Below are 14,017 nucleotides of genomic sequence, written 5' to 3' on the forward strand. Positions count from 1 at the left end.
AGGGAGAGCCAGTCTCCCCCTTATATACATGTCAGTAGTGGGCCCCTCCAGTGGTTAGGCCCATACCCTCAAGGGCGCTGTCCCACGGCTGTGTGCAAGCCGTACGGGACGCGTGTCCGGGTCGGGTGGAGGGCGCGTTGTTGGGCCGGCGGGAATTCGGGTCGGGTTAACCCGCGTGAGCTTGGGCCAGGCCGTAACACTTATTTTATCGTATTTTGTATCCATATGATAAATAATTTTTTATTATTTTTTTAGTATTCTAATTTCTTAGGTATGTTATTATTTTTTATGAAATTTTTATTGGTTTTGGTTCATATGAACTATCTTTTTCTATTTTTTATTACACTATATTTATGTTTTGTACAAAGTTTATTTATTTATTTTTTATTTGGTTTTATTATTCTACGATTTTTCGTTTTTTACTTACCTATTTTTATTATTCATATGATATTTATTGTCGGTTAATTTTCATATTATAGTCTTTTTAGTACTTAGATTTTGTATACATATTATTACATTTTTTATGGAGTTTTTATTTGTTTTTGTTTATATGAATTTTCACTTTATTTTTGCTCTATATGAATTTTTTTATTTTTTATTTGGTTTTGTAAAATTTATAACAGTAATTCTTGTATATTATGTTTATTATTGCAATTTTGTTATAATATAAATTATTGATTTTATTAAAAAAAATAAATTAAATGAAAAAATTAAATATAAATAAGGATAGAATGATAAGTAATAAAAAATTAAAGCCTAAAATAATATTAAATAAAAAATATTGAAAATACTAAAAAAATATGAAGTTTTTTCTTTTTGTTTGACTTTGTCAAATTTGCCATTGTAATTGTGCATTATTTATTATTATAATTTTGTATAATATGAATTATTAATATTATTAAAAAAGATAATTTAAATAAAAAATAAATCACAAATAATAATAAAAAATATAATATAAAATAATATTAAAAATAAGAATACTCAAAATATTAGAATAAAAATATATAAATATTAAATTAATATTACCATGTATATACTTAAAATTTAGGTGGAAACTCAGGTACAGTCGACTTCACGTCATCTAGCTACCCTCAACTATCAACTTCACGCTAAATCGACTTCACCTAAGTTTTCACCTAAAATTTAACAAAAATATAATATGTTTGAATCAAACACGTAGTTGGTAGTTGGAAAAAGTAAAAGCGATACTTAAAAGTTAAAACACACTCTTTTTGTTCATTCTTCGATCACATTGCATTCCTCTTCTTCTTCTTCTCCTTCTTGTTGGCGCGATGGGAAACTCTTCCTCCATGCTAACGCAGTACGACATCGAAGAGGTCCAGAAATATTGCGAAGACACTTGTATGTAATTCGCAAAACTTAATTAAAACGCTTTACCATTTTTTTCAATTTTGATTTTGATTTTGATTTGTGGCTGGAGGAACACCATAGTCACGCAGCAGGAGATCGTATCTCTGTACAGTAGGTTTTGCCAGCTGGATCGTAAGAACTGCGGCTTCATTCCCTCCGATGAATTTCTCAGCATTCCCGAATTCTCGCTCAACCCTCTCTCTCACTCTTTGCTCAACATGTTGGATGGTTTGAACTTCAAGGAATTTGTTGCATTCTTATCCGTCTTTAGTCCTCGTGCTACTATGCAACACAAAATTGAATGTAAATTTCTTTTTCCCCTTTCTTTCTGGCTAAAGAAATAGATTGATAATCTGATATTAGATTTGGTGTTTTTTTTAGTTATTTTCAAGGTGTATGATACTGATTGCAATGGCAAAGTAACTTTCCGTGACATTTTAAGGGTTCTGAAGGATATGACTGGACAATTTATGCCTGAAAAACAGATGGAGGTCATATTTCATTTCATTTCATTTGATTACATTACATTATATACTTGCTTACTGAATTCAAAGAGATCAAGGTATAAGCTTTCTTTGAAAGGTTTATAAATTTGTAGTTCTATTTGCACTTTCCATTTATTCGGAATGAGAAATGCTATTTGTACACCAAAATCAGCCACTAAAATCAGCCACCAATGTATTTGTGTATAAATACATGTGTGGTTTAATTTATTTTCAATGTTGTATTTGTATTTCAGCATGTATTTTATACTGGTGGCTGACTCTAGTGACTGATTTTGGTGTACACGTAGCATAACCCATTTAGAATATATGAGTGTGTTTGTTGCTGGGACGACCACGGGCTGGTATTGTTATCTAACATTTCAATTGGCAAAAGCAAATTGAGGTTGATGTGATATGCTTATTATAACTGCCTCTGATGGATTTTGTTTCCCTTTGTACCTTTTACAGGAGATTCTTACACAGGTCCTTGAGGAAGCAGGCTATCAAAAGGATTCTGTTTTGGTCTTGTCTGACTTCATGAAGGTACTCAAATGATCTTATCTTTAATTTAGATAAACATTCGAATATTATGAAAATAAAGAGTAGAGACATGGACAAAAATTGCTTGAATAGCTGCCTAAAACCATTAACAAGAATTCAATTTGGGCCTTGGACAGAACTTCGGCTATGACAAATTGTTTGTGTTGAATTGGAGTTATATTTTGTTTATTTATCATGGCCATTAGTAGAAGGGTGATTATTGATTAGATCTCATTATTTGGAACACAAGTTGTAGTTAGCTTGAAACTGATGCTTATCATTGTTAGTGGTCAATTGACATTATTTATTTCACAGTTGACTTTCTTGTGTTATCCCATGCATGCTGAACACTGCTTGATATTTGTTAGTTTGTCAACTTTCATTGAAAAATGAATAACTTATTGTTTTTTTCCATGATAGATTCTTGGCGATTCGGACCTAAAGATGGAAGTTGATTTTCATGTTGATTAGAATGAAAGTACCAATGGTATTAGAATATAGTATAGTCCTACTTTCTTTCTGTTTCATTTAGGAGATTCTTGATCATGATACCTAGTTCTTATATTATTTTTGGACTCTAATTGTTTAGAAACAAAAACATGGATGATAAATTCTTAACAGCATTCAGCATTCTTTTTTCTTGGAAGTAACTTCTAATAGTTCATATCAATATTGTTGCATAATGAGTAATTGGTATCTTACAATTCTATAATCTTTTCACATTACCATCCAAGCTTATTTATTCACTCTTCTATAAACGTAAGCATGACCACAATATTTCCCATCAAACTTCTATAAGTATTACTTACTACACTTATCTCATCTAATAGTACTTATTATTGTAGAAATTTAAAGCTTGTATTGAACATTACACAAATCTCAATTCATTTTTGTTAGCTTTTACATACCATAAATTATAAATATTTATGTAAATAATGTAAAAAAAAAATACAACTCAGTTTTATTCTAATGTTAGTAGTTACTCGTGTATTTTCAACAAAAGCTAAGAGAGAATACATGCAAAAAGTTTGTAGTACTCCAACACTACATGCATAAAAACAGGACACATGAATTCATTCAAAGGTAATGATAGAAGGATAAAAGAATACAAGTGATGTGAATGATAAAAGAAACAAATTAAAATGGTGAAACTTATTTGAATATAACTAGTTCCACTATATTCAAAATGACTAATAAACAACAATGTTATTCCAATTAGAAAACTAATATTTACATTTAACAATTGACTAACTTAAAAGTTTTTCAAGACAATATTATTTTAAGTAAATATTATTTTTCTTTGATTACATTCAAAATTATTAGATCTATTATTAAACTATTATATTCCTTTTCTTATTAAACCACCGAATAGCAATAGCACAACACCACACAGCAATTAGGCAAGGAACAAGATTGGCAATTTGATAAGAACTTATTTAAGAAATACCATGATAATGATAACAATAATAATAATAATGATGTTGGCCTTTGGTAAAGCCAGAAGTTAAGCGCCTATTTGATCGCTTCTAAACACAATTTCCTATTTTTAAACATGACAAGATTTGGATAATTGAATATTGTAAATATAAGAATAGACAAAAATAGGGAGAAAATTAATGAGAAGATATACTAATGAAAAGGTTTGCAGAACTATGGCTTTACACTTGTCAATGTTTCCAGAGTGCAATACATATTGATGGCATCAAAATCATTATTTTTATTTTATAGAAGTCAGCAAAATCAGTTTAGTGACCGGTTCTTGGTTAACCGGACCGGTTCTTGTTTCCGGTCCGGTCTTCTCTTCTTTCTTTTTAAGGTAGTCGTGGCTATGCCCCATTGTAGCCGTTGGAAATGACGGTTCCCCTCCTTCCTTTAGATTCCAACAACAAACTACTTTTTTGAAGCCACCCAAAAAGAAAAAATAATAATCCAAAACATGGGTCCCGATCATAGAACAAAACAATTAATCACCGTCCCAGATAATGAATGTGTTTAACAAAAGAAAAAGTAGTTAATGAACAATGATTTTGTCTGCATTTTGTAACCCAACCGCCACGAAACTCGTCCCATGTCTGTTCTTCACTTGTGATCTTCCTGAAAATGTCCTCTTATGAATTTTCCAACTGCGCCTGTTCGTATACAAAATACCCAACATAGAAAGTTTTTTTCTTTTCGTTTTTTTTCCCCTTCCTGATAATCTTTTAATTTGTTGGAATTTGATGCAGAAAAACAGAGGATCCTGCTTCTTCAGGGTGTTTCCGCGTTTGTCTTATTGAATCCGTTCACGCTTATTTGGAACCTGCAAAGGTACATTTGATAAATTTCTTTTCTTCCTTGCAGTGAAAGCATGCTCCAATTTTATATGGTTTATGTAGCTAACACCACAATTTTCTAATTTATTTTCTTGTATTTTCCTTGCCGCTAACACCATTCTGCTTCATTACTTGGATGCATCTATATTTCCCTTTTGTTTTTTCGTGAAAAAGAAAGGTTCCTGGTTTTCCAAAATTGTGGGAATTAAGGATTGTTTTTTACAGACATTGAAAACTTGATTTCTTATATGTATATATCTATTTTGTATGCTCAAATGCATTGCTATTTATTGAATTGTGAAATTGATCACATAGATACAAAGAAAATCCAATCCTTTTTTGTGTCATCATATAGTTGTGATTAAAATGCTGCTATCTCTTGTGTTTAGAAGTAAACTATAAGTGAACCTGTACAATGGTTGAAACTAGCACGGCGTCTCCGATGGCGGAGGCTGATATAACAGCAATGAAGGAAACACTCCGAGCCCAACAAATTCTTCTGCAGCAGCTACATGCAGAGTTGGATCAGGAAAGAGAAGCCTCTGCTACTGCAGCCAGCGAAGCTATGGACATGATACTTCGTCTGCAAGGCGAAAAGGCTGCCGTGAAGATGGAGGCAAGTCACTACAAGAGAATGGCAGAGGAGAAGATAGGTCATGCTGAGGAAACTCTTGAAGTCTTTGAAGAGCTTATGTATCAGAAGGAGATGGAAACCACTGCTCTTGAGTTCCAAGTCTTGGCTTACAAACAGAAGCTTCTGGCATTGGGAGTAGATATCAATCTCAGTGAGCTTGAATTCCCTGATGATCTTCTTCTTAATAGAAGTGAACAAAATGGAGAAGATGATCAAAGTAGCTCTATGAGAAGGTTGCAATCATTGCCCCCTATTGCTTTTAAGAATACATTTAGAGCTGCAAGAAAGAGGGACAGATCTCCTAGTCCAACTCCATTTAATATTCCGGTTCCTAAATCGGCTGAGAACAATGATCAGGAAGACTATCCTAATGGATCACTTGATTCATATTGGAACCAAATCAAAAAGTTAGATGAAAAAGTTAAAGAGATTTCAGATTGCAAAGAATCTGGAGTTGAAATATGTCCAAGACCAAGGATTAGAAGAGGGAGATCATGTTCATTGTTATCACAATTAGGCAGTCCAGCAACCTCTGATCAAACAGATAAAGTAATCTCAAGTAGAGCGAGTCGTCATGGAAGTACAAACGATAGAGAATCGGTTGCAAGTGTCTCTACCTTGGTTAATGTTCATGATGTATTTGAAGTGCCACAAGCTAGTGAGAAAAAGGTTTTAGAAGCAGATAGCAGATTAACAAAACCAGATTCTTTGTCTGATGAAATTGTAGAATCAAATGTTAGACCTGATATAGACAAGAGAAAGAACAAGATTATTCCACAAAAGCCTATTTCCAAAGATATGAAGACCATCATTCGGCAGAAAAAGGAAGAGATGGATGCTGAAAGCAATGCGTCTCGAGCTGAGATTCAAAGGTTGCATCAGAGAATCGAACGGCTCGAGAGGGAAAGAATGAATCCAAGGCCACATGAAGGGGATAAAGAAGAACATTTGAGGTTGTTGAAGGAGATATACCATCGAATCACTTTGATTATGTCCGAGATAAAGTCTATCAAAACTGAAACTCCTCCACCTAAGAATGTGCCACTGGATCCTCTTCAAGAGGTAGTATACTTTTGAACTTAGTCATCATTTATTATTGTATTCTATGTTCAATAAATATTTTTGCTTCTATTTCCTTCAAGATAACAGTTTTCAACTCTCTATGAACAGGCAATGTTATACTTTTGGATTTGATCAAGGTAATTTACCAGAATGATTTTCTCAAACAACTGATCGACTCAGTTTATCAATTAGTACAGATGATTTTGTCCACTGAGAAGATTTTGTGATATGTGCAGTTAGATTAGATTTTCTAAGCTGAATTTTTTTGTCACTGGAGAAGAATGTAATCCTGATATGTTATTTTTGTATACTGAGGTTGAAATCCTTTGCAAAGTGCAAACTTTATACTGTATGATGTTCTTTTGGTCTCTATAATTGAAGGAGAATGAATTTTTGTCCTGAGTTTTTCCATATTTTTCTTTTTCTCCATGAATTGTTGTCATGAAAAAGAGAGCAAATGAAGGGGATTTAATAAAAAACAAAAATTACAGAAATGATGTTCTTTCAGAATAAAGGGCCACTGCGTTTTACACATTGTAACAGTTCCATTAAAGTTGATAATGGAGGTCAACATCATGTGGTAGTGCAATTAACATAGTCACCATCTCTTTCAGTTTTCATGCACAAAAGATGAGCATATTCATCACTACCTTATGCTCCTATATGAACTCATTTTCTGTTATTTGTTTTAATTAAAGCAAGATATTAACCCATAATTCAACTGTTTATCATGATTATATTGGAAGAGAACCTGCTATTTAACCATTTTTATATGCTTCTTTGGCCATTTGTGGCCTTGTTTTTACATTATAGAAGATGATATTTTTACATAAAATAAACTATTTTGCATAGATACCTAACTCACTCTTTATTAATAGGAATTTTCTAGTTTCATGCAGAAGAACTAGTGCTTCTTTATGCTAGTACATGCACCTACATATTTTATTCATTCCAAGTCAATTTAAGACTAATAGGATTCTGCACTATTTTGTTAATTACTTTACTCCAATCTCTGAAGATATTATACCTTTGTGTAGATGATGATGAATCAACCCATCATTAATGTGAATGTTAAGACTAAAATGGTAGGGAACATGAAAGAAGCGTGATGAACTTGAATTGAGCTGAACTGAAGTGATTACTATTCAACAAACTTAATTAGTAAACAATTTATTTATAAAATTAAAACTAATACTACCATTTCTTGTGTTTGATTGGTGGAATTTTACCAGATTGAATTATGCACAAGATTGTCTCAAGCATCTAAATCAGCAAGGTTTTGTATTGTACTATACTTCTGCTACTAAATTCTCTAATACTTTTTTGGTAAATTAAGTATGCAATGTTTGGTTTCCCCTGCTTTAGTTTGTTTAGGCAAGTAACCTTTGAAACTAATAGGAGTGTGAATTAAGTGGCATTAGTAGGTAAAAAATTGTCATTGTAATTGTAATTTGTTACCATATTTAAGGTTTATAGGATGCTAATATATTTTGTTCTTCAAAAGAACCAGTATAAATGTTAAACAACTTCATTAAGAGATTTTGATAGATATTACATAGTTGAACTTTGGAATGATATCACAAACTTCTAGGGCCTTGGTGAATCATGTGTATATATTTATTAATATTGTTGTGTCCCCTCATTTTGACAAGTGGAGAAGTGATTAAATCATTAAACAACAGTGGAAACTTTTTATATAAGGAACACCTGATTTGTCCTAGTTTTCATCCATGACAGAAACTTGACAAATCAGCAACCATAGTTTTTTTTCTCCTATGATCTCAAGGTAATGCTAAGATAACCGATCTAGCATTTGTTTTTAGTTATATAATAAGATAGATGGTTGCTTCTTTAAAAAACCTGTGTCATGAAATCGCTTGTCCTAAAAGTTTAAGTCGATAGAAGGAGATACATGAATGATTATATCTCTAATAGGATTTGCGTGAATTTTTGTATAGAATTTTCTTTTTCTTTTTTTATTTGTCTTATACTGAAATTATTTTCTTTTGAATTTAAAGAATTGAACTCTAGACTTTAATTCATAGAAATTCTTATACTATGTGGCTATGATGCATAGACACTGACACGGACACGGGACACGACACGACACAGGACACGTCGACACGCGAATTTTAAAATCTTACATGACACGGGGACACGCATACATATAAAATATAAAGTATTTTTTAGATAAATCGTAATGATATTTTGATATTTTATTGATATTAAAATATAAATTAAAATTTTTAATTATGTTTAATGTCTTATTTTAATTATATCAAGTATTTAAAATATTTTTTTATTTTAATAAATAATAATATATACTCTATCTAAATTTATTTTAAAAATATATGTTAAGAATAAGACAAGACACGCTGACACGTGATGGTATTTAGGTGTGTCCAGATGTGTCCGGAGAAGAATTTTTTATTTTTTATTAAGATACGGTTGGACACAGCAGACACGCGTGTCAGACGAATGTCGGTGAGTGTCGTATCCGAAATATGTCTGACACGTGCACACGGCAACTCAACGAAGTATCCATGCTTCATAGCTATGTGGTGAAACAACTTGTCCAAAAACTTAAGTTGATTAGAAGAGATACCAACTTGAATTCCAATATAATAGCATGAAGAACAATTGAGGCTTACATCTATCATTTAGGTAACTTTTTATCTGGTGTCACAGCCTAATAATGATTACTTTAAATTCAGTTCCCAACTCCATTGTGAGTATTGTCAAAAAGATTAATGAATTGCTCTAATTGGCTACAAGATTTTCTTGAGATTTGTCAACATTTTTGTAATATAAATATATGATTTCTGACTCTCTTATTTTGAGTTAATTTAATGTGGATATCTGGCATGCCAAGTCATTATCTAATCTTGCTTGTGATCTTTGTCAAGGGACAACTTAACCTGTCGAAGCAAAAATCATGGCATAGCGGTTTTCTCGTGCTGAAGTGATCTCTGAAACTCTCATAAAGTTTTTTTCATCTGGATTATTTTTCAAATATCCACTTGATAAGTATATGCATATAAAAAGTTAGGCAAAAAGAGAAATAGACAACCAAATTGATTGTTTAAATATTATGAGAATTGGTTGACAAATTGAAATGTCCATCCCATGCTTTTAAGCATAATAATTTCAATGCTCATGCTCAGAATATAAAATAAATCAATAATTTTATTTGTACACCAAACTCTCAAGATATCTGTAAATATAAAGAGAACACATGTTAGTTATGAAGAAATTACTGGTATCAGAATGGTATCTAACTATCTATTAAAAAGAATGGATACCTATACAAATTGAAAATAAAATGGAATTAATTGACCATGATAATTGATAACAAACAACAAAGTTTGGACTTAAACAGAATAATTGGATACAAATAAGAGGATACATATTGCTAGTTACAAAAATGGAAGGTCACAAACTCATAATGTTTTATTGATTGACTAAAACATTTGGACTATAATACAAAATTTTCATTGACATAGTATCAAAATTTATATTCTTAATTAATTACTATTTGACTGAATTTTCTGATCTGCATGAAGAATTTGGATTAGTGAGGTAGTCCTTTAATCTTCCCAACTCTTGTGCTACATCCATCATGGTTGGTCTTGTTGAAGGATTCTGCTGTGTGCAGATAAGTCCCAACTCCACAAGTTCAAGTATAACATCTTGCCTTGTTCTGTTATGATGACTTGGCAAACAAGAAGAGTATCTTTGTAATGCTTCTTCAACCAATTTGCCAAGCTTGTCTTGGTTTGTGTATTGTCTCTTAACCCACTCATGCAAGCTTGATCCTTCATGCATGAGTACATCCGTGGGGCGTCTCCCCGTGACGATTTCTAACAGAATCACTCCAAAACTGTAAACATCACCTTGAGTTGAAGCATGTTTTCCCATGCCATATTCTGTCTTGTCCAAGAAAAAATTGAGTGAGAGAATAATGAGAAAAAAACATAAAAAGAAATTAATATGAAGAAAATACTAAAGAGTATGATCATTAATACATGATAATATTGAACATAGTATAGGAAAACTTTGGATAAGAATTCACAAAGTACATACCAGGAGCTATATAGCCAACAGAGCCACATAATAAGCCCTGTGTTGAGCTGAAAGATGCTGCTGAGTAACTTGTGGAGGCACTGTCATCACCTTTTACAAGCTTTGCAATTCCAAAATCCGTAACCAAAGCTGTCATATCTTCATCAAGAAGTATATTACTCGGCTTAAGATCGCAGTGCGCGATTTTCACTGGTGAGTAATGGTGGAGATAGGACATTCCCTCGGCTACATCGCTGCATATCCTCACTAACTGAACCACATCCAACCTTTGGTTTAACCCATGACTTGGATATAAGTGCCTCTCAAGACTACCATTTGGCATAAGAGGAAGCACAAGAGCCTTAAATCCTGGTTTACTACAAATTGTGATGATCTTTATTAAGTTTCTGTGCCTAATCTTTCTAATGATTTGGCATTCCCTCTTAAAGCTCCATGAGATATCACCAGCTGTTTCTGTATCTAATACCTTCACTGCTACTCTTGTGTTATCTAAGAGGACTCCTTTGTAGACCTGTCCAAACCGGCCTGAACCGATTAAGCTCGAGGAACTGAAACCTCCTGTGGCTTCTCTAAGATTTCCATATGAAATTTTTGGATAATGGAGCTCTTCTGTTTCCTCTTCCTCATCCCTCAACTTGCCCTTGTTAACAACTGCGAATCGCTTTCTCACTCTTGACTTGATTACCATGGAGTACCTACACATGCACAGAAGAGGAGTGGCAAATAGTAACACAGGAATCAATAAGAACACCAAATGATAGCTGTGTTTCTTATGGCAGATTTCCAAGCCTACTACTGTGCCACAAAGACCATCATTTCCCAGGAAAGAATCTATGGTCAGAGATGAAAATGCTCCCTTGTTTGAGACATTTCCTGAGAATTTGTTGAAAGAGAAATTGAGTACTTTGAGGGTGGAAGATAGCTGCAGAGACACTGGTATTACTCCACTCAACTGGTTTGAAGACACATCAAGTGCTTCAAGATAAGGCAATTGGCCTAATGAATAAGGGATAGGGCCTTCTAAGGAGTTACCAGAGAGGTTGAGGTACTCTAGTGCTATGGAACTTTCAAGTTGTGGTGGGATTCTTCCTGATAGATTGTTCATGGAAAGATCAATAGCTAGCACCATATCCATTTTGCTGAGTTCTAATGGAATTGGACCATATAAGTTATTGCTTGATAAATTCAAGTATAGTTTCAAGCTAGCCAAAGCTGCAACTTCTGCAGGAATCTGGCCTGAAATCTTGTTGTGAGACAAGTCCAGAATCTCCAAATTGACACATTTTCCAAGACTTGGTGGAATTTTCCCAGAAAGCTGGTTGTCATAAAGTAAAAGCCTTCTTAACTGGGGAAGGTTGGCAAAACTATCTGGTATTGAACCTGAAAGCTTGTTTCTTGACAAATCTAGAAGGCCCAGGTGTTTGATATCACTAAGTTCTGATGGAATCTCACCATGTAATGAGTTATTTGACAAATAAATTCTCTCTAGCCTAATCATGTGGCAGAAACTAGAGGGGATTGATCCATTTATTTGATTACTAGACAAATTCAAGAAAGTCAAGTTGACAAGGTTGGAAATATGTGGAGGTATAGAACCATATATGAGATTTCCTTCTAGGTGAAGATGTTGCATACTAGTAGGAAGATCACCAATAATATGAGGTAGCTTCCCACCAAGGCGGTTTCCCGCTAATTCGAGTTCTTGAAATCTAGACAAGTTCATCAAGGAAGCAAAGAAAGGTTCAAGGTTGGCGTTACCATCATGGCTGACAAAGTCATTATATGACAAGTACAGGAACTGTAATTGTGGCCAATTGTGTACTATCTCAGATGGAAGCTCTCCACTTAACATATTTGACTCCAAATCAAGCCATTTAAGTTGAGTGGAGTTTGAAAGAGATAAGGGAACATGACCAACAAAATGATTAGACCAAAGTAAGAAGAACCTAAGTTCTTTAAGGACACACTCATTGCTCAAAGGGATAAATCCCCCTAAAGAATTATTGGAGAGGTCTATATAACTTAGTGAACTTCCATTGCAGAAAAGTGATGGTGGAATTTCTCCATCAAGATTATTGCTTTCCATGTCAAGGTAGTCCAAGTTGTGAAGGAACCCAAACTCTGAGGGAATGACACCTTCAAGAAAATTCCCAGACAAACTTAGTTGTCTTAGGTGAATTAAATAGCCTAACTCTTTTGGAATGTGACCCACAAAAAAGTTCCCTGAAAGATCAAGAATTTTCAAGGAAGAGAGGTTTCCAAGTGAAGGAGAAATGGTTCCCCCCAATGACCTTTCACTAAGGTCAAGCTCTATGATCCTATCACTTGCATTGTTGCACTTCACACCTGACCAATCACAAACATGAACATTTGGTGACTTCCAACTCTCTAGAGCATTTTCAGGGTCAGAAACAATGCATAACATGAATGAAACAAGTGAACTTTTATCATACACAAGGGGGGCATTTTGTTCCCCATGAACTACTCTTGAGTTAACAATGTCCAAAAACAAAAATAGGAACATTGTTGTAACTCTTAACAAACACATCATGAATCACAATATCTTTTGTCTACAATCAGAGAACAAAACAAAACAAAAAACGGAAAATATAGTGGAGGAAAAACGTTGACAAATGACTACTATAGAAAGATATACAGGAACTTAAGAATGCCAAGTTAAGTTCAATGTAGCTCAATAAATATAGGAGCAGTTGCAAGATTTTGAAGGCTAAGAAGTTAGAAGGAAGCAGCATGTTAGAAAAATTATGAACCTTGTGCCTAACTGCCGTTGAAGTGGCAAACGAACGTTTGATCATACTATGTTTGACTTTGTAAGCATGATACTCCCAGTTTCCTCATATTCTCGTGTATTATGTGAACAATTAATTATTGAAAAAGTATAAGTAACCAATAACATTTTTAAACAATGTGTGAACAACGTGAATAAATAGGATTAAAAGCGTAAATTAACCTTAAATTTAATTAATAATATTAAATTAGGGTGTAGTGTATTTTTATTTGATTGGTGGTTATTCATATTGTTCAAAATGATCATTATTTACCTAGCATTTTCCTTAATTATTTTGCTAACAAATTAATTCTAAAGAGTCTTTTTCATCAATACTAAGAAAAATAATTGAGAGAATTACTTAAATTGGTGCGTATTTATTTTCTTTTAAATAAGATAATGAATTAAATATTGTGAATAAAAAAAATTATTTCCATAGATACTTTTTCGACTCAAATTTTTTAAGAATTTATAGATTCATCTGTAAATGGTACGCTCTTTACTAAGTAAGTAAAGAGTGTTATACTTTTGTTAATTAAATAAATTTTAATTTTTTATTTATTATATTTTATATTAATAATTTAAATTAATAATTTTGAGTTTAAAACTTAAGATATAAAATATATAATTTAAAATTTAAAATATTTTTTATTTTTTAATATTTAATAGTAAATTAATTTTTAAAAAAATTATTTTTTTTAGAATGTATCAATATATTTGTAAAATTTGTGATATAAATAAT

General features: G+C 32.6%; 3 protein-coding genes across 4 annotated transcripts; 2 read left to right on the forward strand and 1 right to left on the reverse strand.

Annotated features, from left to right (window-relative positions):
- The first annotated feature begins 1,231 nt into the window (after positions 1-1,231).
- LOC107620368 (uncharacterized) lies at positions 1,232-3,099 on the forward strand. Its single transcript, XM_016322540.3, has 5 exons — positions 1,232-1,362; positions 1,453-1,674; positions 1,753-1,862; positions 2,325-2,399; positions 2,817-3,099. The coding sequence occupies exons 1-5, from the start codon at positions 1,293-1,295 to the stop codon at positions 2,865-2,867; spliced, it is 528 nt and encodes a 175-aa protein (XP_016178026.1). The 5' UTR covers positions 1,232-1,292; the 3' UTR covers positions 2,868-3,099.
- A 1,235-nt stretch (positions 3,100-4,334) lies between these two features.
- LOC107641421 (uncharacterized) lies at positions 4,335-6,803 on the forward strand. 2 transcript variants are annotated; one of them, XM_016344918.3, is made up of 4 exons: positions 4,335-4,527; positions 4,622-4,703; positions 5,098-6,404; positions 6,513-6,803. In XM_016344918.3, the coding sequence occupies exons 3-4, from the start codon at positions 5,124-5,126 to the stop codon at positions 6,534-6,536; spliced, it is 1,305 nt and encodes a 434-aa protein (XP_016200404.1). In that variant the 5' UTR covers positions 4,335-4,527; positions 4,622-4,703; positions 5,098-5,123; the 3' UTR covers positions 6,537-6,803. The 2 variants fall into 2 exon arrangements, with proteins under 2 accessions (XP_016200404.1, XP_020962048.1); XM_021106389.2 differs by having other exon boundaries at positions 4,389-4,527; positions 5,101-6,404.
- Positions 6,804-9,768: 2,965 nt separating this feature from the next.
- On the reverse strand, positions 9,769-13,217 carry LOC107641431 (Leucine-rich receptor-like protein kinase family protein). The gene is made up of 2 exons (XM_016344927.3): positions 10,488-13,217; positions 9,769-10,330 (listed from the first exon to the last, which is right to left on the reverse strand). The coding sequence occupies exons 1-2, from the start codon at positions 13,036-13,038 to the stop codon at positions 9,936-9,938; spliced, it is 2,946 nt and encodes a 981-aa protein (XP_016200413.1). The 5' UTR covers positions 13,039-13,217; the 3' UTR covers positions 9,769-9,935.
- Positions 13,218-14,017: the final 800 nt, after the last annotated feature.

Source organism: Arachis ipaensis, chromosome B1 (genome assembly GCF_059453495.1).
Source record: "Arachis ipaensis isolate K30076 ecotype BB chromosome B1, ASM5945349v1, whole genome shotgun sequence".
Classification (NCBI taxonomy): domain Eukaryota; kingdom Viridiplantae; phylum Streptophyta; class Magnoliopsida; order Fabales; family Fabaceae; genus Arachis; species Arachis ipaensis.